The 25,092-nt window shown below is 45.5% G+C and overlaps 1 protein-coding gene across 29 annotated transcripts in view; it reads left to right on the top strand.

The window, feature by feature from the left end:
* LOC123758034 (uncharacterized) overlaps window positions 1–25,092 on the top strand; it is a 247,631-nt gene that overhangs the window by 72,169 nt on the left and 150,370 nt on the right. For all 29 annotated transcript variants that reach the window (XR_011231032.1, XM_069338989.1, XM_069338977.1 and 26 more), the window contains 2 exons: window positions 9,725–9,928; window positions 17,292–17,486. Coding sequence is in view for 28 of the 29 variants with exons in the window: in XM_069338989.1 (XP_069195090.1) it covers window positions 9,725–9,928; window positions 17,292–17,486 (399 nt within the window). In the remaining variant the exon portion in view is untranslated. The remainder of the gene's footprint in view (window positions 1–9,724; window positions 9,929–17,291; window positions 17,487–25,092) is intronic.

Here is a 25,092-nt window from a genome sequence, read left to right on the forward strand (position 1 = left end):
ACATTTGGAGGTCATATATGGAGGAATACTTATATTAAAGTTTATTGAATTACAACTGTAAGTTGGATTACCTGCAGAGATATATGTGTATATATATATATATATATATATATATATATATATATATATATATATATATATATATATATATATATATATATATATATATATATATATATATATATATATATATATATATATATATATATATATATATATATATATATATATATATATATATATATATATATATATACTATATTTCTGTACTATATGTATATAGTATATAGTATAGAAACTGTTGGCATTCTTTCTAAGATCAGATATTATGTACCTCGCCCTGCCCTGGTGACACTCTGTTACTCTCTCATCTATCCTTATCTCAGCTATGGTATTTGTGCTTGGGGTTCTACTACCCAAAATCATTTATGTCCTCTAATTACTCAACACAAAGCTGCTATTAGGACAATATCTAACTCTGGCCCCAGACATCACTCGGTACCATTACTCAAATCTCTGAATATGTTAGATATTAAGTCACTGCACATCCTCTCATGTGTATTTTATATATATAAAACGCTGAACTGTAATGTCAATCCTGACCTTAAAAGCTTCCTAGAAGGTTGTAACAGATCCCATGAGCACCACACCAGAAACAAATACCTATTTGATATTCCAAGAGTATGACTTAGTCAAACTAGAAATAGTTTACAAATCAAGGGACCCAGAATGTGGAATGACCTTCTCAATTATGTTAAAGACTGTACCTCTCCCAACCAGTTTAAGATAAAAACTAAGTACTACCTAATTAACTCAATGTAACCTACCTCACCCCTAAATGTCAACCCATGTCTACGATTTTAAATAATGCTGTTTGTTGACCAAATTGTATTTTTGTTTTTTTCTGCCATGTTCCCCACCCCCCCTCCTTTTTTTAATTTTTTCTGATTTTTTCTCAACACAATTTATACTTTAATCTAAGTTAGTATTAAGTTTTAGTCTTAGTGTTTTTCCTGCCCGAAACGCTTTGCGTAATAGTGGCTTTAGGCATTGTATGTACTAGCTCTATCTATAAATCCATCAACTTTTGTATTGCACCTTGTGTGTATGTACTTTACCTGAATAAATATTTGTATTTGTTTTTGTATATATTCTAAAGCTGATAATGCCATATTTGTTTTACAAGGTATAACCCTCTAGGTGAGGTAGATAGTGCCGTAATTGTTTTACAAGGTTTAACTCACTTGGTGAGGTTGGTAACATAAGTGGCAAGCCAGGAGTTGGACTACCACTTGGTGTAAGTAACTGATAGAGTCCTGCTGGTATTGGTTTGCAACCAGGTTATAATATCATAAGGTGTCGGAGTTTATATACTTACATATTGTATGCGAGTGCTTTAATATATATGTTATGTGTTGTTATTAAATGTGTGTTATGAACAGGTGTTTGCCCTTGTCCTAGTGAGGTTTCCCAGAAAGCAGAACAGAGAGAGAGAGAGAGAGAGAGAGAGAGAGAGAGAGAGAGAGAGAGCGCACCACAGCTGTGGACAGGGTAGTACAGAATAATAATTCAGAAAAGGGGATTGAGGAGATCATACCAACCAAGGAGAGAGTGGGAAGTCACGGTGGCTCAAGTGGGTGTGTGCACATGACAACGAGACTACTGTTGGAGCCGCATACCCTAAATATGTGACGCTGAGCATCTCTCCAATAGCAAGAAATGTACAGAGTGATCTGTACAGAGTGGGGGCCGGACGGCCGAGCGGACAGCACGCTGGACTTGTGATCCTGTGGTCCCGGGGTCGATCCCGGGCGCCGGCGAGAAACAATGGGCAGAGTTTCTTTCACCCTATACCCCTGTTACCTAGCAGTAAAATAGGTACCTGGGTGTTAGTCAGCTGTCACGGACTGCTTCCTGGGGGTGGAGGCCTGGTCGAGGACCGGGCCGCAGGGACACTAAAAAAAGCCCCGAAATCATCTCAAGATAACCTCAAGAGATCTCATGATTAAAGTGTAAGCACTCTACAGAGGTTTTGGTTTGGTGGGTTGTCCGGAAGAGACAATCTATCCACAACAACATAATAATATTATTACGACAACCAACAACGTAACAGTACATTGTCCATTTGCTTGGTTTTTCTTTTTTGTTTTTTCCTGGTGGGGGTCTGCCTTGTGTTCTCCCACCCTCCTTATATTAGGGTCGTTTTGTGTGGTGGCACCCCTTGCTTTGCCCTCGTGATTGGACACGTCCTGTGGGTTCAGCTTTTAGCAGTTTGCTTGGTAGTTTGGGGCACTGGTTAGTGCCCTGCCTGGGATAACCCTTAGCAGACCCAGGCTAGGGGCCCTGGAAAACCCCGCTGGGGGATCTCGGGTCTGATGGAGGAGACCTTTGCGTCCCCTCTTGCTTTGTACGAGTTTGAGGGGTTGCTCTGTCCCATTGTCTCAGGGTGACACTCATTGTTTTTGCCTCCATCATGCTGCCTGTTGGGTCGGTGACTCATTCGACCCTGAGTCCTGTGAGCTATGATGCTTGTTCGTGATTCAATTCACCGAGACTGATGATGATTTTCTTCGGGTGCAGGCAGCGCGCGCATTGCAGGGTAGGTTTAAGTTATTGCAACGCGCTCGGGTTGTTGCTTCCCCGGACACCCCGAGGCTGCCCCACTTTGCCTATATGGGCTCGGACTTGGAGGTATTGGTTGCTTTGGCCTTGGTTCCGCCCGCGTCCCCCTCGTTCTTTCCCTTTCGGTTGTTCATTTGGCTCCCCACTCTTCCTGCTTCCGGCCCTTAAGCGTCTGAGGGCTTCGGGGTCGGAGCAGGGTTTAGAGGTTTCTGAGACTTGGGCAGTTTCGGGAGTTGTCCCATCTGGGGTGGCTGCAGAGGCATTCGAGTATGTTCCTCCTGCTGATGCTCTGGGGTCTGACCAGTGGGCCTCTTCCCTTCCGGCTCTTTCAGCTGACCCGGCTTTTTCTTGTGAGGCCGAGGCATTGGAGGACGACTCGGCCCTGGGGCCTGGAGTGGAGGTTCCCGGGGTTGGGAAGGAGCTGTCTTGGAGGCCTTGGGTTCCATTGGATCACGCCTTGATTTTCCGTCCTTCTGAACGGGGCTTACTGTTGCAAGGAGTGGGGTTTTCTTTTCCCCTCCCCCCTCTGCGTACGATTTGGACTTAGTTTCTGCTCCTCCCTGGGTTCGGTTCCGTGTCCCTATGGATTCTTCGGTTCTGTCTTTACGGAGGTTTAAGGCTTCCCACATCTCGCCGCCTGAGGTGTGGTCGGCCATTGCGGCTTACCTCCTGTGTGACCCGGAATACGCCTCCATAATGGATCCTTCTTCGTTCAGGTTTGGATCATCGTGTCCTTACTGGGTGTGTTATGAGGTTCCGGGGTCGTCCTGGCTTGCAGACTGCCCCCTTGTGTTTGTTGGATGCTTGGGACTCATTCTGTCGGACCTGCACGTTTGAGTGGCGCGAAGCGTTGACGGTGATCCAGGTTTACCTGAGGGGCGATTTTGAGCATCTTAATGAGTGCCTGTCGCTCCTGCCCTTTTTCGGGATGTTGGTGCGATTCAGCTTCATGTGCAGGTTCCTTCCCTGTTGGCTGCGCTTGTGGCTTAGGACTTACGTGCTCGTGGCTGTTTAGCTTTGGTCCTGTGTTTCTTTTCCCTCCTGGAGCTGTCTTTGGATTGGCTTGCAAAGGATGTAGAGGCACTTGGGCCATTCCTGGGTCTGGCATCTTAGTCTTGGCGTCTCATGTGTCGTCTGCTCTTTTGAAGATGTTTGCTCCAATCCTGCGAGAGTTGTTGCTGTGGTTTTTCACTGCGCGTTTCTCGTGTCGACAGGCGGTCCTCGCTTCCTCCTTGAAATCCACTTGGGCCCTGGTTCTTAAGGTGTCTTCTCTTTATCCTCTGCTTTTTGAGGCCTCTGTGGTTGAGCGTTATATTCAGGCGGCTTCTTTCACTTGCCACCCTATGTCTGAATTGTTGGTGCTTTGGGGGAACTGGGGGGTTCCTTCCCGGCGGGGTCATGCCAGGGCTTGCGGTTCCGTTCATCGGGGTTGGCCACAGGTGTTGGGTTCGGTGCCACCTTCGGTCCCACCTGTGCCTGGTCGGGGCGATGTTCGCTCTGCTCGCAGGTCGGGTTCTCGTAAGGGGCAGCGACCCTTTCGCGGTTTGCCCCATTGACGGGGGGGGAAGGGGGAGGCTTGCTCTGTTCGCTCACGCCTTGTCTCACGATTTGTAGGCTTTTCGGGTCGTTTCTCTCGGCCTGCGGTGGCGTTGAGTGGCTCCTCTTCCTTTGCGGGGTTCAGAGCTGATGGGGCAGGCTTCCTCTCCTGCACTCTGTCGGGTCATCTTGGAGTAGGTGCGCTTGGGCATGGTTGAAACGACGATGTCTCTCAGGTGAGTTTCCCGCCTGCTTCCAGTTACGAAACAGGACTGTGCGGACCTGCGGTTCATTCTGGACTTGTCCCATCTGAACCCTTGGGTTTCTTGCCCCTTGTTTTGGATGACCACTCTGTCCCAGGTCTGGCTTCAGTTGGAGCCAGGCGCTTGGATGGTGTCCCTGGGACCATTTTGCCAATACACGTCTTGATCATGCCAATACGTGACTTTCAAAGACGCGTATTGGCACGTCCCTATTCATCTGGGGTTCTAGCTGGGACATGCTCGGTTTTGTTGTGGGGTGTCAGAGTTACCGCTTTCGTTGTCTGTTTTGGGTTGAATCTGGCACCTCACGTGTTCACATGCCTTACCCGGGTCGTGGTGGCCTGTCCGCGTCTGTTAGGTGTTCGAGTTTTGGCTTACCTCGATGACTGACTGATTTGGGCTCCCAGTCGGTCCGTGTGTCTGCTCGCCAGGGATTTGGTGCTTTCCCAGCTCACCGGGTTCAGGTTCCTGGTGAACTGGAGGAAGTTCTGGTTCCCTCCCAGGTTAGGACCTGGCTGGGTCTTGTGTGGGACTCTCGGACCGCTTCCTTGCCACTTCCTCCGGTGTCTCTCCTTCAGCTGCGGTCTCGCCTGTGCTTGCTTCTGGGGGGCTCCCGGGTCACCCTGCGGTTGCTCGAGGGTCTATTCGGGAGCCTGAACTTTGCGATGTTGGTCTACCCGCTGGGTCAGGTTTGGCTTCGTCGACTGTTCTGGTTCCTTCGGGGACGTCCCTTCCGCTTCTCTGGCGATCGCTGGGTTCATTCCCCGGGTTCATTCCCTGGGGGTCTTGTGTCGGCTGCTGCGTTGCGTTCCTTGGCACCTTCCTGGGCCCTCGCTCAATGTGTTCATGGACGCGTCGTCTTGGCTGGGGCTTTGTGACCAGTGCTCACCAGGCCGGCCAGGGGCAGTGGGATCCGTCCTTCCGTTGGGTCCACAGCACGGTGCTCCCCAGTGGTTCATTGCCTGAACCGGTTTGGTTTGATGCGTTCTTTGGCTCTTGTGGTTGGTCGCTTCGGGTGACTCGTCTGCTCAGTTCTCTGGGTTTAGCTCTCCTGGCGGTTAACGTCCGGGAGGGGTGTCCAACGGCCTGTCCCAGTTCGTTTCCCTGTCCACAGAATGGATGGGCGACGCCGACTCATTTAGCTGGCTCTGCCAGACATTCGGGCGCCCGGAAGTGGACCTCTTCGCGTCAGCGTGGTTGAGGCGTCTTCCAGTATATGTGATGCCCTTCCCCGACTGCGAGGCTGTCGGGATTGACGCCTTTTGGCTGGACTGGTCGAGGTGGGGATTCCTGTACCTCTTTCCCCCGGTTCAGTTGTTACTCCAGGTCGTGCCTCGCTTGGAGACTTACCAGGGGCGAGTAGTCCTCTTGGCCCCATGGTGGCTGGCCCAGCCCTGGTTTCAGGCGCTGCTTGCTCGGTGTCCGAACCCGGAGGTTTTTCCGCGGCTCCGCCTCTTTCAGGAGATCGACCCTTTCCGGTGCGAGACTGGTTCTCTCTTCTCTGCGAGTCTTCCGTTTGATGTTTTTGACTCATGTTTATCACCATCTCTATGGTGTTCAGGTGGCTTCCTTGCTCGTTTCCTACCTGCGGGCTTCCTCTCAGCGGCAGTATGAGGTTTCTTGGCGGTCCTTCCGGTTATTTTTGTCCCTTTGTTGTTGCTCTTCGCTTTCAGTTCGAGTGGTGGTATCCTTTCTCTCGTGATTGTTCCAGGACCGTCATCATATGCCTAATACTGTCACCTCATATCGTGTGGCGCTGGCGGAATTTCTGCAACTTGCTTTCGGTATCGATGTTACTTCTGCACTGTTTCGCAAGCTATCTCGTGCGTTGTTTCACCTCTGGCCTGCTCATGCGCCGCCTGAGCCGTGCTTGTCTTTGGACAGAGTGCTCTTTCTTCTCCTCGGTTTGTTGTGGCCCCTTCGGTTCAGGATTGTTTTGCTAAGACTTTTTCTGTTGGCATTCGCATCAGGGGGGCATGTGGCGGAGGTTCATGCTCTTCTCCGGCACAGAGGTTTTTGCTCTTCTGGTCATGGTCATAGGTATGTCTACAGCCGTCTCCCTCTTTTCTGGCGATACATGAGACTGCTGCCTTCCGGAGGGGTTCTTGGGTTGTTGATGCTTGGTTTGTCAGGCTGGGGATTCATCATGTGTTGTGTCCGGTTGTGGCCCTCCGCCGTTATCTGCGCGCCACGGCTTCTGTGTCCGGGAACGCACTTTTGGTTGATCCTGTTTCCCTTCCCTGTTCGCGGGTTCAGGTCTCTCAGGTTGTCCGCAGGGTTATTAAATCCAGCCAGCCTGTGGTCTATCCCCATGCCCATGTCGTTCGTAAATTTGGTGCTCTTGCTGCCGTCTTTGGCAATATGTCTTGGGCTGACATTTGGGCACGGGGCTTTTGGTGGTTGAACAGGGTCCTGGCTGCACACTACCTCGTGAACGTTCCTGGACCCAGTCGGGCCTGTGTTGCTTTGGGTCAGCAGTTGCAGCTCGTTGTCTCGACTTCGAGTTGAGGCTGGAGGACTGACCGCCTCCTGGGTAAGTTCCCTTTTTCTTTTGTTGTCTTTGGTGAAGTAGCTTCGAGGAGCCGTAGGGGCTCCCCCCAGAAAACCAGCGTTGAATGTAATGAAATGCCATTTTCTGGGCGAGTCCCGGAGGCTCCCCGGCAACCCTCCCTCCATCCCTCCGGTTGGTATTTTTTTCACGGTTTTTGATATCCAACCTCAGAACTGGGGTGGGGAATGCCCGCGCGAGGGTCTGGGGCTCCCCCTCTAGCTGCGCAGACATGCGGCGCGGCTCATGTGACGTCATGCTCGTGTGCTCGTTTTTCTTTTGGGGACTTCTGTCCACTCGTTTGACGATTTTCGTTGTTAACCAGAATAGGGGTTTGTTTTGTGGCGCTTACCTTTCTGAGTGCCTGTCCCAGTCAATGGCAAATATAGATTTTTTTTTTTTTTAAGATATATACAAGAGATGTAACATTCTTGTACAGCTACTAGTACGCGTAGCGTTTCGGGCAGGTCCCTGGAATACGACCCCCGCCGCGAAGAATCGTTGTTAAAACCAAGTACTCATTTTACTGTTGAGTTAAACAGAGGCTACAGTTTAGGATTTGCGCCCAGTAAATCCTCCCCGGCCAGGATACGAACCCATGACAAAGCGCTCGCGGAACGCCAGGCGAGTGTCTTACCACTGCACCACGGAGACTGGTAATTCTCCAAATCACATATGCATTTCTATGGGCCATTGCTCCTCATGCCTCTGTGAGGAGGGCCAGGTTCTGGCCCGTGGTCCCCGGTAGGCCTAGAATTCCACCCACATCGACTGATGCAAAATAGTTAGGGTATCCATATGAGCCATGAATAGCTCCGGGGAGTCTTCGGGACTCGCCCAGAAAATGGCATTTCATTACATTCAACGCTGGTTTTTTGTCTAAATTTGCTGCATATTTCAAATGCTATATTGACAATTTTTTTTTTTACAGTAAACTATACTCAAAACCTGTATTCTAATTTTATGAAAATGAAGATCATATGCTATTCTGAGAGCATAATAACACCAAATGAACAATTGGTGATATTTTATATTTTGTAATCTAATTTGAAAATCTGAAGTTTTCAATATTCAATTTTAAAATTATTTTTGATGTCCTTGTTTTTAAAGTTACGTTGGTGATCATTTAGACAAAATTAGAACATTTGCTAGTAGATTATGTACAAAACTTACATCCTGTACATAATGTAGGATTTGTGTCCTTTAAGGGTTAAGATAACTTCCCAGTGGAGGGGGGGTTTCTAACGGCAGGTGCACTAGTAGATTGGTTATTTGCTTGTTTGTTGTTTCCTCTTGGGTGGAGTTCTTGGGCTTGGGTTGCAAATGTTTTACCAGTAGAGGTTTGTATTGGTTCGCCTACCTTTCTGGGTGATACCCCCGGTCGATGGCAGACATGACATACTCTCAAAAAGTGGAATGTTCATAAACCATTACTCCCTGCGCTTCGCTGAGGGAATCAGGTTCTGGCTCGTGGTTTCCAGTTGGAACAGAACTCCAATAACTGATGCTCTAGACTAACATAATGAATATCAGTCCATTAGCTTCAGGGTGCCTCCGAGGCTCAACCCAGAAAATGGTGTTTCATTACATCCAATGCTGGTTTTTTCAGCATCTGTTCTTTTGTTCATATTCTGTAATTTATTAGGAGAAACATTTTGTTACATCTACAGTTTTTATCATCGTGAACCTGACTGGATATAGTATAATTCTCAATTCATTCAGATTTTGTACCAATTTGAATGTATTGTTTTTGTATTTGCTTTTGTTTTTAACTTTCATTAAATTGTTAATTTGCCTTCTTTTCTTTGTACTATGAATACAGTATGCTAATTTGTCATCAGTCATTAACTATCACATTGAGTTTGATTATAGATATATTTATACAGTAAGTCATATAACTTGTTATAGGCTGTCCATATACCTAAAATAATGTATTACTGTTCAATTTTTATTAAAAAAATATTCAAATGAAGGAAAAATAGATAAAAACTAGAATGTGATTGAACTCTTCTTTAGGTTTTAAACTGTAACAAACTCTTTATTCGTACAGTTAATGTTTTTCCTTCTTGTGAAATAAAAAAATTATACTGCACTTATAATTATAATTATACTTATAAATTATAAAAATTATATATAAAATATATAAAACTATTTAAAAAAATTATAATTATACTGGGCCCTGAAGTTCAGTTTGGCAGTGCATGGCCAGCACTTGGGTTGCTGATGCAACCCAAGTGCTGGCTCTGGGTGCAACGCTTTCTCTGTAACCCTCACTATGTATACAAAGAGAGGATACTGTAGGTACAGCTTTCTCTCTGTAACCCCCCTCACTTTGTATACAAAGAGAGAATACTGTAGGTACAGCTCTTTTCCTGTAACCCTCACTTTGTATACAAAGAGAGAGAATACTGTAGGTACAGCTCTTTTCCTGTAACCCTCACTTTGTATACAAAGAGAGAGAATACTGTAGGTACAGCTCTTTTCCTGTAACCCTCACTTTGTATACAAAGAGAGAATACTGTAGGTACAGCTCTTTTCCTGTAACCCTCACTTTGTATACAAAGAGAGAGAATACTGTAGGTACAGCTCTTTTCCTGTAACCCTCAGTTTGTATACAAAGAGAGAGGATTCTGTAGGTACAGCTCTTTTTCCTGTAATCCCTTCACTTTTATTTTCTCCACAAATACACTGCATTTTAATAAAAAAAACTGCTTTAAGTGGCATAATTAAGGTTACTTTCATTTTTTGTTTTCAGTGTATTGGAAGCTGCAGACAGAGATCAAAATGTGCAGCTTGACATTGTGTCAGATTTTGTACGAAATCCAATCCAACTGCTTCAAGACACATACAGCGAAGATGTGGACAATGTCATGCTTCATCCACTGGATCTACAAGCAATTTATGATGGAAGGAACAATTTTCCAAATCATTTAAATGATATCATCAATCAGTACCAGAGGTATAGTACATACAGTTATTTACCATTCCTAATTTATTAAATAAGCTAAGCACCCATTTTATGTTTTAATATATATTATGTTTTACTGTATTTTGTCTATAAAGCTACTAGTTAGTAAACTAAATGTTTGTAAATATTCTTATATGAAGAATAAGTTACAATACCACAGTTGGAAAAAGTTAACACTGAATTCAAACATTCAGTGAAGATAATGTTTTGATCCACCACATTTGACCTGTTTTGATATGATGATGGTCCAAAGCTAATCAAGTTGTCATTTTCTTTTAATTTTCCTAATATTAGCCCTTGAGTTGCTCAGAGCTAATTAGCCTTTGTCACCCAGAGGCGCATATACCAAAGAAAAAAAAAAAAATCCTAACCTGTTAAGTTGTGTTCCGTCACCACGAGAAAAAGAAATTAATTGTACTTACCGGTGACGTAATTGAGCCGACAATATAGGCGATGACATCACACCCTGCATGATCGCTCATGCAAGGTGCGTCCCATAGGCGTCGCACGCGGTCTTCAAGCAGCCATAGTTACCACAAATATATTTTCGCGGCATTATTTACAGTGTCTAGGCGTATTTTATTGCTAATATTATTCACTAATTGTGTTGCATATAATGTTACATCATGGTCAATGGCAATAAATGTTGCATATGTCAAAAATACACATGCACACACAAATGTTTTCCATTATGCCAATATAATATGTACTGTATTCACATTGTTCATTATTATATTTACACACATGCACGCACTATTGACAGGTTTTTGCACTAATATTGCACATTTAGAAGTCTTGGAGAGAGTGGTGGTTGTTGAAGCAGTTGACAGCACACAATGGGACTGCACATGCTTCACACCATGTTTGCACCTGTTTTCGTTTCTGATCTTTCCATTTTGTTGATCTACAAACTAAGCAATCACGTTGGCCTATTGTACGCTTTCCAGCTGGTGGCAAATGTTTTAGTCTGTGTGCTTGAAAGCCTTCAATGTGAGAGAGCTTGGGTGTAGCAGCATGCTGCAACACTGGGTTCATGATGGGTCTTTGTATGCCAGGAACATCTTTGCCAAATTTTGTTAATAACTGTGCCCCAAGTGTAAAAGCAAACAAACGGAAACTTGGTTTACGTCCAGTTTTCACTAGATACATATTATAGCAGTTCAGCATGCTCATATCAACAAGATGAAAAAACACTTTTCTGTGGGAGCCCCTATGGCTCCCTGGAGCTTATCGAGCTAATGTATGTTATATTAGACCGGGACATTAGCTAAGGCGTTCAGACCTACCAGGGACCAGTGCCAGAACCTGGCCCCTTCAGAGAGGTTTCAGGGAGCAATGGCCCTGGAAAACCCCCTTGTGGTTGGGGTTTTCCTTATCTGCCATCGACCAGGGTTAGGCACCCAGAAAGGTAGGCATAACAAAACAAACCCCACATGGTAAAAAACTAAAACAAAAAACCGAACAGAGAGGTAGAAACTCCCTACAATCACAAGGAAACAAGCAAACATCACACTTTACTGCCGCGCCGATCGTCCGCGCAGCCTTCCCAGCCCCGAGAGGGGGAGGGGGAGCCCCGGATCTACCGCACCGGCTGCCTAGCTTCAGTTCGTAAGCTAATGTCAACTGGGATAGACACTTCTCTGGCCTCAGTTTCCTAGGCGGTGTTTGCCTTGTGTGGCATTCACTGCTGTGTGTTGTGTTGTGTGGTGGCCAGGAGTACCTCATCAGTGCTGGGGCTGCATGCGCTTAGGGGCTTCCTTCCCTAAGCGCCCTGTGAGTACTGCCCCTGCGTGACAGGTTTATCTTCCCTGGGGCGTTCGGGAATCGTTCCCGTAGAGGTTCTTGCTGCTCGGCATTTGCCTTGCCCTTGGGGCCAGCTGGGGCTTGGGGCCCATGTTTGGCCATGGGTAGGGACTGGTATTGTGCTGGTTAGGGTGTCAAGGTGTTGCGCGACCTGCTACCTAAGCGGCGACCGGTTCCTGTTGCCTCTGGAGACGGTGTACTTTTGCGGGGTTTTTCTTTTGTTTTTATTTTAATGCCTGGTGGGGGGTCTGCCTAGTGTGGCTATAGTTCCACTGGTAGTGTTTGGCGGCCCTCTGCTAGGCCCCCGTGACTGTACACATCGCAGGGGTTTCAGTGCTATCCTCTACCATCTTGTTATTTTTGGGTTTCTTAACCGGTTAGCAACACCTTGCCCGGGCTTCCCGTAGCAGTCAGCCTACGGGCCCTGGAAACCCCTGTCTGCGCTCGGGGGACCATTGAATGTGTCTTCCGGGTTCCAACCCGTCTCGTACAGGATCGTTGGTTGCTGTAATTACCTAAGTGTAATTACCTAAGTGTAGTTACAGGATGAGAGCTATGCTCGTGGTGTCCTGTCTTCCCAGCACTCTTTGTCATATAACGCTTTGAAACTGCTGATGGTCTTGGCCTCCACCACCTTCTCCCCTAACTTGTTCCAACCATCTACCACTCTGTTTGCGAAAGTGAATTTTCTTATATTTCTTCGGCATCTGTGTTTAGCTAGTTTATATCTATGACTTCTTGTTCTTAAAGTTCCAGGTCTCAGGAAATCTTCCCTATCGATTTTATCAATTCCTGTTACTATTTTGTACATAGTGATCATATCACCTCTTTTTCTTCTGTCTTCTAGTTTTGGCATATTTAATGCCTCTAACCTCTCCTCGTAGCTCTTGCCCTTCAGTTCTGGGAGCTACTTAGTAGCATGTCTTTGCACCTTTTCCAGTTTGTTGATGTGCTTCTTAAGATATGGGCACCACACAACTACTGCATATTCTAGCTTTGGCCTAACAAAAGTTGTGAACAATTTCTTTAGTATATCGCCATCCATGTATTTAAAAGCAATTCTGAAGTTAGAAAGCATGGCATAGGCTCCTCGCACATGTCTCCGGGTGACAGTCGCCACTTTTACCTCTGTCATGCTGCCTGTTGGGTCACTGACACCTTGACCCAGAGCCTTGCGAAAGAGATTTTCTCCTTGTTCTCCAGTACTCTCCTGATGTTATTACTGTTCAGAGTACAGGCGGCATCCGTGTTGCAAGCTAGGTTAGGTTGCTGCAACATACTAGGTTGGTTTCCCACTTGGATGCCCTGAGGCCGCCCCGTTTTGGTTAGGTGCTGTTCACCCCTTTCCCTCCCTGTTCCCGGCTCCGGACCGTCTGCAGGTTTTGGGGTTGGGGTGGGGTTTAGTTGGGGCCGAGACTCGGGCGGTTTTCGGGGGCTGCCCCGTTCGGGTTGGGGAACGGAGGTTTTCGAGCCTGTTCCTACTGCCAAGGCTTCTGGGTCTTACCAGCGGCTCTTTCTTGCTGCCTTTCCCATGGACTCTTCCTTTTCTTTAAGGGCGGAGGGCTTGGAGGACGGCTCTGCCCCGGGGCCTCTGTTGCTGGTTCCCGGGGCTGTGGGGGATGCCTGCTAGCAGTTCTGGGGCAGTTTGCCCCTGCCTGGGTTTTCTGCTTTTGGGCGGAGTTTTTCACCCATCCAGTCTGCTTGCTTCCCACTTTTGCTGGCGTGTTTTCCTATCTTTAGCGTCGGTCACAGCCCTCTGTTTTGGCGGCCATTTTCATCTGCCGGTTTCCCGGTGTGGCCACCATGGCGACGTTGCAGTTTGTTTACATGCGCCTGGGTGTGCGAGCGAGCTTCTTGGGTGAGTTTTCACCTTTTTTTCAGGGGTTTTATTCTCCTGTTGTCGTTTCTTTGCTTTTCTGTTTTTTTCTGCCCGTTTCCTGTTTCTCTGGGAACGTTTGGGTGTTGATTTCACACCGGGTTTCCCTGTTTGTGTGTTTTGGGTCTGGGCCCTTGGGTTTGGGCTCAGTGTCCCTGGCTGTTATGCTTGCTCCCACACCTTGTCCCTCGGTTTTCGGTCTGTTATGACCGTTTCCCAGGGGGTTCTGTCTGGGGGCTGTGCTTTGCCTTTCTGTGGTGTTTCTCCGCCCACAAATGTGGTGGTTTGGCCTCCCCCTGGTTCGATTCCAGTTCTTTTGGGTTTTTTGGTTTCGTTCCGGAGGTTTCTTCCTCTTGGGCCCCCTTTGTGGGTTCAGGGGGCTTTGTTTCGTCGTGTGACCCGGTTCTGCCTTCTGGAATTCCGGGGTCTTCCTGGCTTGCAGACTGATCTTTTTGGGTCTTGGCACATGTTGTGGTCATGCTGGGACTTTGAGGTTTTGTTGTCGAGGTGGGCCTTTTGATGCAGTTTTGTGCCTTCTTTGCCTGGCCGGCTTGGTGCTCTCTGCCCACTGGTCGGCGGCTTGTACTTCTCTTTTAAAGTGTATGTGTACGCATGTACATGTGTACGCTGTGTGAGTGTGCACATGTGTATACACACGTGTGTGTAACATACCTTGTGTGTATTTGTATTTGTATATACATAATGTATATGTGTATATGTGTACTTTTTCTTTCGGAAGGGGCTCTTTTCGTTTCTCTGTTGACGGGGCGCTGGGGGAGCAGCTTGCTCTGTTGACTCTCGCATGGTCCCGCTGTTGGTGGGTGCTTTTGGTTGTCTTTCAGTCTCTGGTGGCGTCAATGGATGGCTTCTCCCCCTTTGGGGGGGTTCAGAGCTGGCGGGGTGGGCTTCTTTCCCTGCGCTTCGTCATGTCATCTTAGTGGGTGCGTTGGACGTGGTCGATCCGCCCCATCCCTCTGGGGTTCTCGTCTGCTCTTTTCAGTCATGGGCCTTTCGTATCTGCAGTTCTTCTGGACTTCTTCCGTCTGCGCCCTGGATTCTATGCCCTCCTCGGAGGACTGTTGTCTCCTGTCCAGCTTCTGTTGGGGCCGGGTGCCTGGATGGTGGCCCTGGACCTCCACGTCAATTCTTGGCACGTACCTCTCCAGTTTTCCGGGACTAGCAACGTTGGTGGTGGGGCTTCAGGCTTGCTGCTTTTGTTGCCTTCCCTATTTTGTAATTGGCACTTAGTGTATTTTTGCATCTTTACCGGATCTTAGTGCCCTGTCTGAGGTTGCTTGAGATTCGGTGTCTGGCCTACCTTGACCACTGGCTGGTGTGGGCTCCCAGTCGGTCCGCTTGTCTGCTTGCCAGGGGTGTGGTTCTTTCCAGATTGCCGGGTTTGGTTTCCTTGTGATCTGGAGGCCATTCCATCTGTTTCTGTCCCGGGTTCGGACCTGGGCCTTGTTTAGGGCTATTGGGCCACTCCTTGTCTTTCCCTCCAGAAGTGTTACTGCGGCTGTGGTCCCACCTTCGGCTGTTCATGGGTTCCTCAGCAGTTGCTTAAGCGGTTGTGCGGGAGTCTGAACTTCGACGTGCTGGTCTGCCCGCGGAGTCGGGTTTGGCCTCAGCGTCTGTTTGGTTCCTTCAGAGACTCCCCTTCCGCCTCTTGCAATCGTTGGGTTCGTTTTTCTGGGGATCTTATGTTGGTGCTGCGTCACCAGCTTCCTCTTTGGGGTTTTCGGGGTTCCGTGCCTTGGCACCTCCCCGAGCGCTCACTCGATGTGTTCACGGACGGGTGATCTCTCGGCTGGGGCTTTGTGACCAGTGCTCACCAGGTCGGCTAGGGATGGTGGAGTCCGTCTGTCCGTCGGGCTCACAGCACGGTTTGGGAGTTCGTGGCTGTTTGCGCTTCGGAGGGTTTGGGTCACTCGGTGCTCTACCATTCGGCTCCTTATGGTTCCTTGGTGGCCGTCCCAGCTTTATTTTCAGATGCTGCTTAATAGGTGTCCGAACCCGAGGCGTTTTCCCACAGCTCCGTCTCTTTCGGCAGGTCAGATCGGTCCTGTACGTGACTAGATCGGCCTTCTCCTCGGCTCTTCGCGTCTGGTATTTTGACACGGGTATCACCATCTCTGTGGTGTTCAGGTGGCTTTGTTGACAGTGTCCCACCTGCGAGCTTCGTCTTGGCGACAGTATGACGTTCTTGGTGTTTCTTTGCACCTTTTTCTTGCTCTTCGTAGGTTGTCTTCTCTTTTGCATTGGGTTGTCTTGTCCTTTCTTGGGTTTTCAGGACTACAGTTATTTGATGTTTTTACTGTCGCCTCGTTTTGTGCGGCGCTGGTGAAGCCGCTCCGTCTTGCGTTCGGGGTGGACGTCACATCTGCCCCGTTTTGTACGCTTTCTCGTGTTTTGTTTCACCTCCGGCCTGCTCATGCGTCGCCTGAGCCGTCCTGGTCCTTGATCAGGGTGCCTTCTTATCTTCTCCTCAGTTTGTGGTAGCCCCTTCAGTTCAGGTTTCTGCTCTTTGGTACTGGTGGTAGATTTGTACGTGTGCAGCCTTTCTCTGTCCTGGCGACGGTCGAGACGGCTGCTTTCCGAAGGGGTTCTTGGGGTATTGATGCTTGATTGGTTTGGCCGGGGGTGCGTCCTATGTTGTCCGGTTATGCTTTTTGCCGTTACCTGCGTACAGTGTCTGGGGATGTGCTGTGATTGATCCAGTTCCCCTCGTTCCCTGTTTTCTGGGCTCGGGTCTCCCAGGTCGTCTGCAGAGTTTTTCAGTCTTCCAGCCTGCAGTCTGTCTTTCCGCCCGTGCTGTTCAGACTTTTGCAGCTTTTACTACTATGTTGGTGACGTCTAGGGCTCATTTTGTTCGCAGGGATTTGAGGGTCGCACAGGTTCTTGGCCGCCCATTCTTTATGCGCGTCTGCTCCTGTACGTTCTTGTTGCCTTGGGTTGCAGGTTGCAGCCTGTTGTCTCGGCTTCGCATTGTGGAGTTTGTGGCAGCCGCCTCCCGGGTTAGCCCTTTCTTCTCTTTGGGTATGAAGCTCCAGGGAGCCGTAGGGGCTCCCCACAGAAAACCAGCGTTGAATGTAATAAAACGCCATTTTCTGGGTGAGACCCGGAGGCTCCCTGGCAACCCTCCCTCTCACCGGTCGGCGGTTTTTTCACGTTGGTTGAAGCTTAGCTTCCGAACTGAAGCTTGGCAGCCGGCGCGGTAGGTCCGGGGCTCTCCCCTCCCCCTCTCTGGGCGGGGAGGGCTGCGCGGACGATCGGCGCGGCAGTAAAGTGTGATGTTTGCTTGTTTGCTTGTTTCTTTGTGATTGTAGGGAGTTTCTACCTCTGTTTTTTTTTTTTGTTTTAGTTTTTTTACCATGTGGGGTTTGTTTTGTTATGCCTGCCTTTCTGGGTGCATGACTCCGGACGATGGCAGATAAGGAAATCCCAACTACAAAGGGGTTTTCCAGTGCCATTGCTCCTTGAAACCTCTCTGAAGGGGCCAGGTTCTGGCGCTGGTCCCTGGTAAGTCTGAACTCCTTAGCTAATGTCCTGGTCTAATATAATATACATTAGCCCGATAAGCTCCAGGGAGCCTCTGGGGCTCATCCAGAAAATGGCGTTTCATTACATTCAACGTTGGTTTTTTATTATTAATTTTTTTTTGTTTTTATCATTTAGGAATTTCCTGGATTTTTTACCTTGGTCTGCCATTGTGTTGATTCCTGAGCCAACGGAAGCAGAAATGAATGCTGCAGAAGGAATGTCAGAAGTGATTCCTGAGCCAGCTGAAGAAGAAATGAATGTGCAAGTAGTGGGAGAAGTTAATTTAACAGATGAAACTCAGGAAAATGAAAGAAACAAACCTATTCAAAGGTTAGTAGATGTCATTAAATTATTAGTTTTATTGGTCAAGAAAAAGCCTGGATAGTTGTACAAACAATTTTTATAGAAAGCTATTCAAAACTTATAATACAATTTTTTAATTGCATTAGCAGTTATTTAATTAACAGATCCTGCTGGTATTTCGTGATACGAATGTGGTTATCATCATGAATGTTACTAGAGGGATGCGTTCATTGTCATATGACGATTTAAACAATTATTGTCTGGATTTTACATGCATGAAGTAAATATGGATATAATAACTCTTTATGGCTGTAAATAAAGAAAAACAAGTGATTAAACAATCAGTGAAACATCCGAGGATAAAACGGGAAGTGTCGGCAAAGTAAAGCTCCAGGCGTTGACAAGTGCCAGATGCAGCCTAGCAGAGTACCTCTACCCAGTGAAACTATAAATATTTATTTATTTTCATGTTTATCATTACATTTTGCCTACACGTTAATAATTCTATAATGAAAAATAATTAGTTATGATTTCTTATTTTCTGGGGGTGGGGGATCCTATCCAGACTGACATGCGCTATATTAGTTTGGGGTCATCAGTCACATGGAGTTCTTAGGCCTACCAGAGACCACCAGCCAGAACCTGGCCCCCTATGAGAGGCACAAAGAGCATTGGCGTGTGAGCACTTTACATTTAAAAGATGTCATATTCCGCCATCGACCGGGACAAGTACCCAAAAAGATAGGTGAACCAAAACAAATAACTAGCCTGGAAATTGCTACCTACCACCCAAACTCCTGCCAAAATAAAGTATAAACTCTGCCTTTTCTTCAGATATAGCGGGCGTGGAAGAGGGCTCTACCCCAGGGTCTGTTTCGGGGTTCCCGGGCCTTGGAGGGAGTCTGTTTGGGGCGCTTGGGCTCCTTGGGCCCCTGTTTAGGCCCTTGTGCCCTCTGGGCAGGGGTTATTGCTGTAGGGATGGTGGGGGGTTTTGGCCCCTCCTTCCTTTTGCATTAGTTTTACCATGTTTATCAGCATGACTACACACTCTTGAGTCGAGTGCAAAACCACATCGGATTTTACTTGGATGTGTATGTGTTGGCGGCCATTTTGCTCTCCTGTTTGTGTTGCTATGACTGGCCATCGGGCAATCTTCTACCTTTTATACTAATCGTCTCATGTCTTCCCAGCTGTGTTTGTTTACATATGGTGGCTGGGCGTCGGCCCCTTTTTTGGGGCGTTTCTAACACTATCGCGCCCTGGGCGTGCGCTCCGCGTGTATGCACGAAGTGCCCCCTGGCAGTGCGGGTGAGCGTGTGGGTGAGTGCTCAGCGACACTAAGTCTGTATACTCTTTTCAGTTTTCTCATCTTAATTCTCATGCTGTGTCGCTCGTTTTGGTATCATTGTGTTCACAATAGAATTCTCTACATGTGTATATGCATATAAGGTCCAACAGCCAAGCTTGACTCCCCACAGCAAAGCCTAAAGTCGGCAAAAGTTACCTGTCAGCACACAAAATCAGTGAAATATGTATACTCGTTTCAGTTTTTTCACCTTAATTTTCATGCTATGTTGTTCGTTTTGATATCAATGTGTTCGCAATTAAATTCCCTGCAGGTGTATATGCATATATTGTCTAAAAGCCCAGTGTGACTCCCCTTAGCAAAGCCTAAAGTTACCCGTGAACGAGAACCAATTATCACACCCGCAACTTAATGTGTATACTCGTTCAGTTTGATAACATCAGTTTCCAAGTTACGTCGCTTGTTTTGGTATCAAATTGTTCGCTGTATAAAGGCCTCGTATTTTAAAACTAGTTCCATAGTAATAGAGCAATAACTGGAATTTTAACAAATATGTAAATTTTGAATGCTCATCATCACAATATTATTTATATCTTTCCAGTGTTCTGACATAAATTTTTGTGTTACATCTTTCATTTTGGTATCAAATTGTTCGTAATGTAATGGTGTGCATTTTAAAACTAGTCCCATAATAATAGCACAATAAATAGAATTTTAACAAATATTTTAAAATTTTGACCAAAAACGTAGTATTTATAATCTTTAAAGTGTTCTGACATAAGTTTCTTGTTACGTCTTTCATTTTGATATCAAATTGTGCACAATCTAAAGGCGCTCATTTTGAAACTGTCCCCAAGTCGATTGGATAAAAAATGAATTTTATACAAATATTTTTTTATTGGACTCAAGCACAGTCCAAGGCTAGGACTCCAGAGAAAAAAAGTGGACGCGAGCTGTGTCCAGAGAGAGCGATAGTGCTAAGTTCCTACGCACTTGTTTTTCTTGATGATTCGGTCATTCACTTTTGTGTGCTGTTTCTCTGGAGCAGTTTCTGTCAGATATGACAGGGGTGTGGAGGTACGTGATTGTGGTGATTAAATAAATAAATAAATAAATAAATGTTTATTTAGGTAAGGTACATACATAAAGAGATTTTACAAAGTTTGTTGGGTAGTACATACAATGCCTAAAGCCACTATTACGCAAAGCGTTTCGGGCAGGAAAAACATTAATGACTAAAGCTTAAAACTAATGGGTAAAAAGAATAAAATGTGTTGAGAACAAATAAAAATAGAGGTAAAAGAGGGGGGAACATGGTTGAAAAAGCAGCACAAATACAATTACAAATTATTACAGAAAATTACATTCAAACTGCGTTGTTTTGAAAAAAAAAAAAAACATACATGGGTTGACAACAGAGGGGTAAGGTAGGTTACAGGGAATTTATTAGGTAGTGCTTCGTTTTTATCTTAAACTGGTTGAGAGAGGTACTGTCTTTAACATGGTTGGGAAGATCATTCCACATTCTGGGTCCCTTGATTTGAAGAGCATTTCTAGTATGATTAAGTCGTACTCTAGGAATATCAAAACTGTATTTATTTCTGGTGTGGTGCTCATGGGTTCTGTTACAACCTTCAATGAATCTTTTGAGGTCAGGATTGGCATTACAGTTCAGCGTTTTATAAATGTATAATACACATGAGAGAATGTGCAATGACTTAATATCTAACATATTCAGAGATTTGAGTAGGGGTACCGAGTGATGTCTGGGGCTAGAGTTGGATATTGTCCTAATAGCAGCTTTGTGTTGAGTAATTAGAGGACGTAAATGATTTTGGGTAGTAGAACCCCAAGCACAAATGCCATAGTTGAGATATGGATAGATGAGGGAGTAATAGAGAGTCACCAGGGCAAGGCGGGGTACATAATATCTGATCTTAGAAAGAATGCCAACAGTTTTTGAAACTTTTTTTTATATATTTAGAATGTGTCCCTGGAAATTCAGCTTGTGGTCGATGAGAACGCCAAGGAATTTGCCATCTAATTTGTTACAAATTTGGGTATTGTTTATTTTGAGATTTATATAATTAGAGGATTTATTGCCAAACAGAATATAAAACGTTTTGTCAATGTTAAGGGTGAGTTTGTTGGCAGTTAGCCAAAGATGGACTTTCTCTAGCTCAGTATTTACTGTGGCATTTAGAGCAAGGGGGTCAGGACTGGAGTAAATGAAGGTTGTGTCGTCAGCAAATAGAATTGGTTTGAGGTGTTGGGAGGCATTTGGAAGGTCATTAATGTAGATGAGAAAGAGGAGAGGGCCAAGTATGCTGCCCTGAGGAACACCAATGTTGATGGGTAGGGTGGGAGAAATTGTATTATTCACAGAAACATACTGGAGCCTGTCAGTAAGATAAGATTTGAGGTATTGCAGGGAGTGTCCTCTGACTCCATAATGATGTAATTTAAGAAGAAGGTTCTGGTGGTTGACAGTGTCAAAAGCCTTATGCAGGTCCACAAATAACCCAACAGGGAACTCCTTTTTATCAAGAGCTGCGTGAATCAAGTTAATCATACTAATAAGTGCATCGTTAGTGCTTTTTTTGGGTCTGAAGCCATATTGACAAGAGCTAAGTATATTGTGTTTGGCTAGAAAAGAGTAAAGCTGCTTGTAGATTAGTTTTTTGAATATTTTTGACAAGTTAGGCAGGATTGATATAGGTCTGTAGTTGTTAACATCTGTGTGATCACCACATTTGTGGACAGGGGTTACTCTTGCTTTTTTTAGAATGTCTGGAAAGGTTTGGAGTTCAAGTGACTTGTTGAAGAGCAATGCAATAGCAGGGGCTAAAGATCTGGAGGCTTTTTTGTAAATTAAAGTTGGTATCTCCTCGAGGGCACTAGACTTGGTTTTAAGGGAAAGGATTATCTCATTGACATCAGTGGAATTAGTAGGCTTTAGGTACAGAGACTGTGGATAGTTACCTGTAAGATAGTCCTTAACATCAGTACTGGAAGATGGAATATCATTTGCAAGGGATGACCCAATGGAAGAGAAGAACCTATTGAACTCAATAGCAGAATCAGAGGCTGAAAGCTGACCAACGTTATTGGACAGGAGTGTTGGTTTGTTATTTAAAATCTTCTTTGATCCTAATATTTGTGAAATTGTGCTACAAGTTTTTTTAATGTTGCTCTTTATTTGGGTAAATTTATCTTCATAGTATTTTGTTTTGGCTCGTCTAATTATTTTAGATAGCAATAACGAGTAATTCTTTGAGAATTCTTTGGAGACGGTTCCTAACCTATACTTCTTCTCAAGGTCGTGTTTTTTGTTAATGGATTTAAGTATTCCCTTTGTAAGCCAAGGATTGTTAAGCCTTTTGTTTGTGACTTGTTTTGTAAGCATAGGACAGTGGGTGTTATAAAGGCTAAGAGTTGTTTGTAGAAAAGATTGCACTACTAGGTTGATGTCCCCTATGTTACCTAACTCGGACTCCCAGTTGACATTATCAGCAGCAGTTATAAAATTGTTTAAAGCAGTTTCATTGTGCAGCCTAAAGCTTAACTCCCTTGACTCTAGAGGTGGTTTGATAATGTTTGTTAAGAGAAATGTGGGGTAATAGTCTGTAGTGCTATCGGTGATTATACCTGAAGTAAGCGGAGAGGTTATGTTGGTCCACATGTGATCTAGAGTCGTGGCAGTACTATCAGTGATTCTAGTTGGTCTAGTGATTAAGGGTATGAGGAAATAGGAATTCATACAGTTGAGGAAGCTAACAGCAGTAGGGTGTTCAGGCTCACAGAGGTCAATATTAAAGTCCCCTGCGATAATTAGATGGTTTTTGTTCAGTCTGTTATCTAGTATTAGATTTCTAAGGTTTGAATTGAATTCAGACACATCAGTGTTAGGAATTCTATAGACTGCACCCACAGACAGGACAGACTCGGCACCCTTGACTCTGAAACTGGCGAAGATATACTCCCCACAGCAGTCTCTAGTTCTAATTATTTTTAAGCATGTTAGTTCTTGGTGGTAGTAAAGAGCAGTACCACCACCTCTCTGCATTTGACGACAGTTGTGAATTGCCGAGTAGTTAGGCATGTTAAAGAGTTGAGTAGTATCCTCTTTCAACCACGTTTCAGTAAGTATAATAAAAGAGAATTTGTTGTCAATAGTTTCAATCAAGGCACTAACATCATCGAAGTGTTTACCTAGAGATCTAACGTTCAAGTTGATTATAGAGATATTGTGATTATCTGTTAATACATTGTTTACATCATGTGCTGTAAAATATCTGCAATTTTGATCATTGAAGTGATGATTGCCATAGATAGTGGAAAAGAGGTTTAGTTCTGGGTCTATACTTGTCTGCATAAAAAGGCTGATTGCAGGAAAACAAGGCAAGAATGGAAAATTACAAAATAGAAAACAAAGAAAAAAGTAGAATAAAAATTCTAAAGTAATATAAACTTAATGGTAATTTTAAGTAAAAAGAAAAAAAAACTTAAGGGGAACTTGGAATGTAAAAAATTAACTAGAATAATTAATAACAATAGATGACCAAAAAAGTAAAAAAGCAATTATGAAATCAATAAGATGAAAAGCTTGCTTACTATACTATTATAAGTACACTATAGTTGAATACTAAAGTTACACTAAAACAAACTGAGGTAGTTTAAATAGAGATACACTCAGGAACACTGGATAATGAAGTTAATACTAGAGGACACAGGCAAAGCCAGTGTACTATGGAACATGGGAGTAAAAGGAAAAAAAGACAATAATAAAGATGACAATATTATTATTTTTTTTTTTTTTTTAAATAAAGTTAAAACCTTTTGAAAGGAAAGGCAGAGCTAGAGTACACAAAGGTAGTTAAATGAGATTATAATTTGAATTCAGGCTATACAGCAGACATCCCACAGTCACTGAGGAAAGAATTAAGGTGAGCTTCATTGGTTATTGAATAGGTTTTTCCAGTGTCAGTCCTCCTAGCTATAATTTTACCATCTCGCACAAAACAGTGTTTAATTGTCAGGGAATTTTTGCAGAAGCCACGCAGTTTAAAAAAGATATTTTGCCTGAACCTGGTCAGACATTCATTCACATAAACAGTGGATTTACTAGCAACTGCAGATGAGATAAGATCAGACTTGCGGGAGCAGCTATCTAGTTTTAAATGAATTCTCCTGTTATTAGTACCAGATGATTTGGTACCCACTCTATAAGCTGATATAAGATTGTGTGTTTCTCGTCTTACTTCTGAAGTGTCGTCGGTGGTTAGGGTAAAATGACATCTGCATATGGTTAGGGTGAGTTTGTATTAATTTTATTGCCCTCTTCTCATTGAGCTTGTGGGGGTTGTGCTTTGGCTCTTCAGATCCGCCTCTTCACATACTTCCTACGAGACCCAGTTTATGCCTGTATTGGATCCAGTTTTTGAGTTTGGTTCCTTTTACACTGATCAGATGCGTTCAAGGTTCTGGTGTCTTTATGGCTGGCTGCCTGCCTCGATGACTGCCTCTGCCAGCCTGGGATCTGGTTCTTTCCCAGCTTGCCGAGTTCGGGATCCTGGTAACTTAGCGAAAGTCCCAGTTGGTTTCATCCCTGGTTCGGACTGGGCTGGGCCTCGTATGGGATTCTCGGACTGTATTCATCTCTCTTCCACCAGCGGCTATGCTCCGGCTGCAGTTCCGTTTTCAGCTTTTTTTTTTTTTAGGGGGGGGGGGGGGGAGAAGGACACAGGAGTTGCATGAGCAGCTCTGCGGGAGTCTGAATTTTGCCTCCTGGTTTCTCCACTGGGCAGGATTTGGCTGTTTTGGTGTTTTTGGCACCGCCTCGGAGGCTGTTTTGGTGTCTTCGGCACCGCCTTGGAGGCTGTTTTGGTGTCTTCGGCACCGCCTCGGAGGCTGTTTTGGTGTCTTCGGCACCGCCTCGGAGGCTGTTTTGGTGTCTTCGGCACCGCCTCGGAGGCTGTTTTGGTGTCTTTGACAATGCCTCTTTCACCGTCCTCGCAATGTTGGGTTCGCACCCCAGTGTTCTTATGTTGGTTGCTACGCCACTGGCTTCCTCTTTGGGGTTTTCGGGGTTAGGTACCATGGAGCCTTTCCCTTCCCTCACTCGATGCGTTCACAGCCGCCTCGTCTCTTGGTTGGGGCTTGTGGCCAGTGCTCACCAGTCAGCCAGTAGCGCTGGGGGGAGGGGGCGGTCCTTCCGTTGGGGTCACAGCCATTAGGGGGTTTGCGACTATGTGGCAGGTGCTGAGCTGGATTCAGGTTCCTTGGGGCTCTTGATTTGGCTCATGCTCATGTGCTGCCCGAGCTTTC

This window comes from Procambarus clarkii, chromosome 40 (assembly GCF_040958095.1).
Source record: "Procambarus clarkii isolate CNS0578487 chromosome 40, FALCON_Pclarkii_2.0, whole genome shotgun sequence".
Lineage (NCBI taxonomy): Eukaryota > Metazoa > Arthropoda > Malacostraca > Decapoda > Cambaridae > Procambarus > Procambarus clarkii.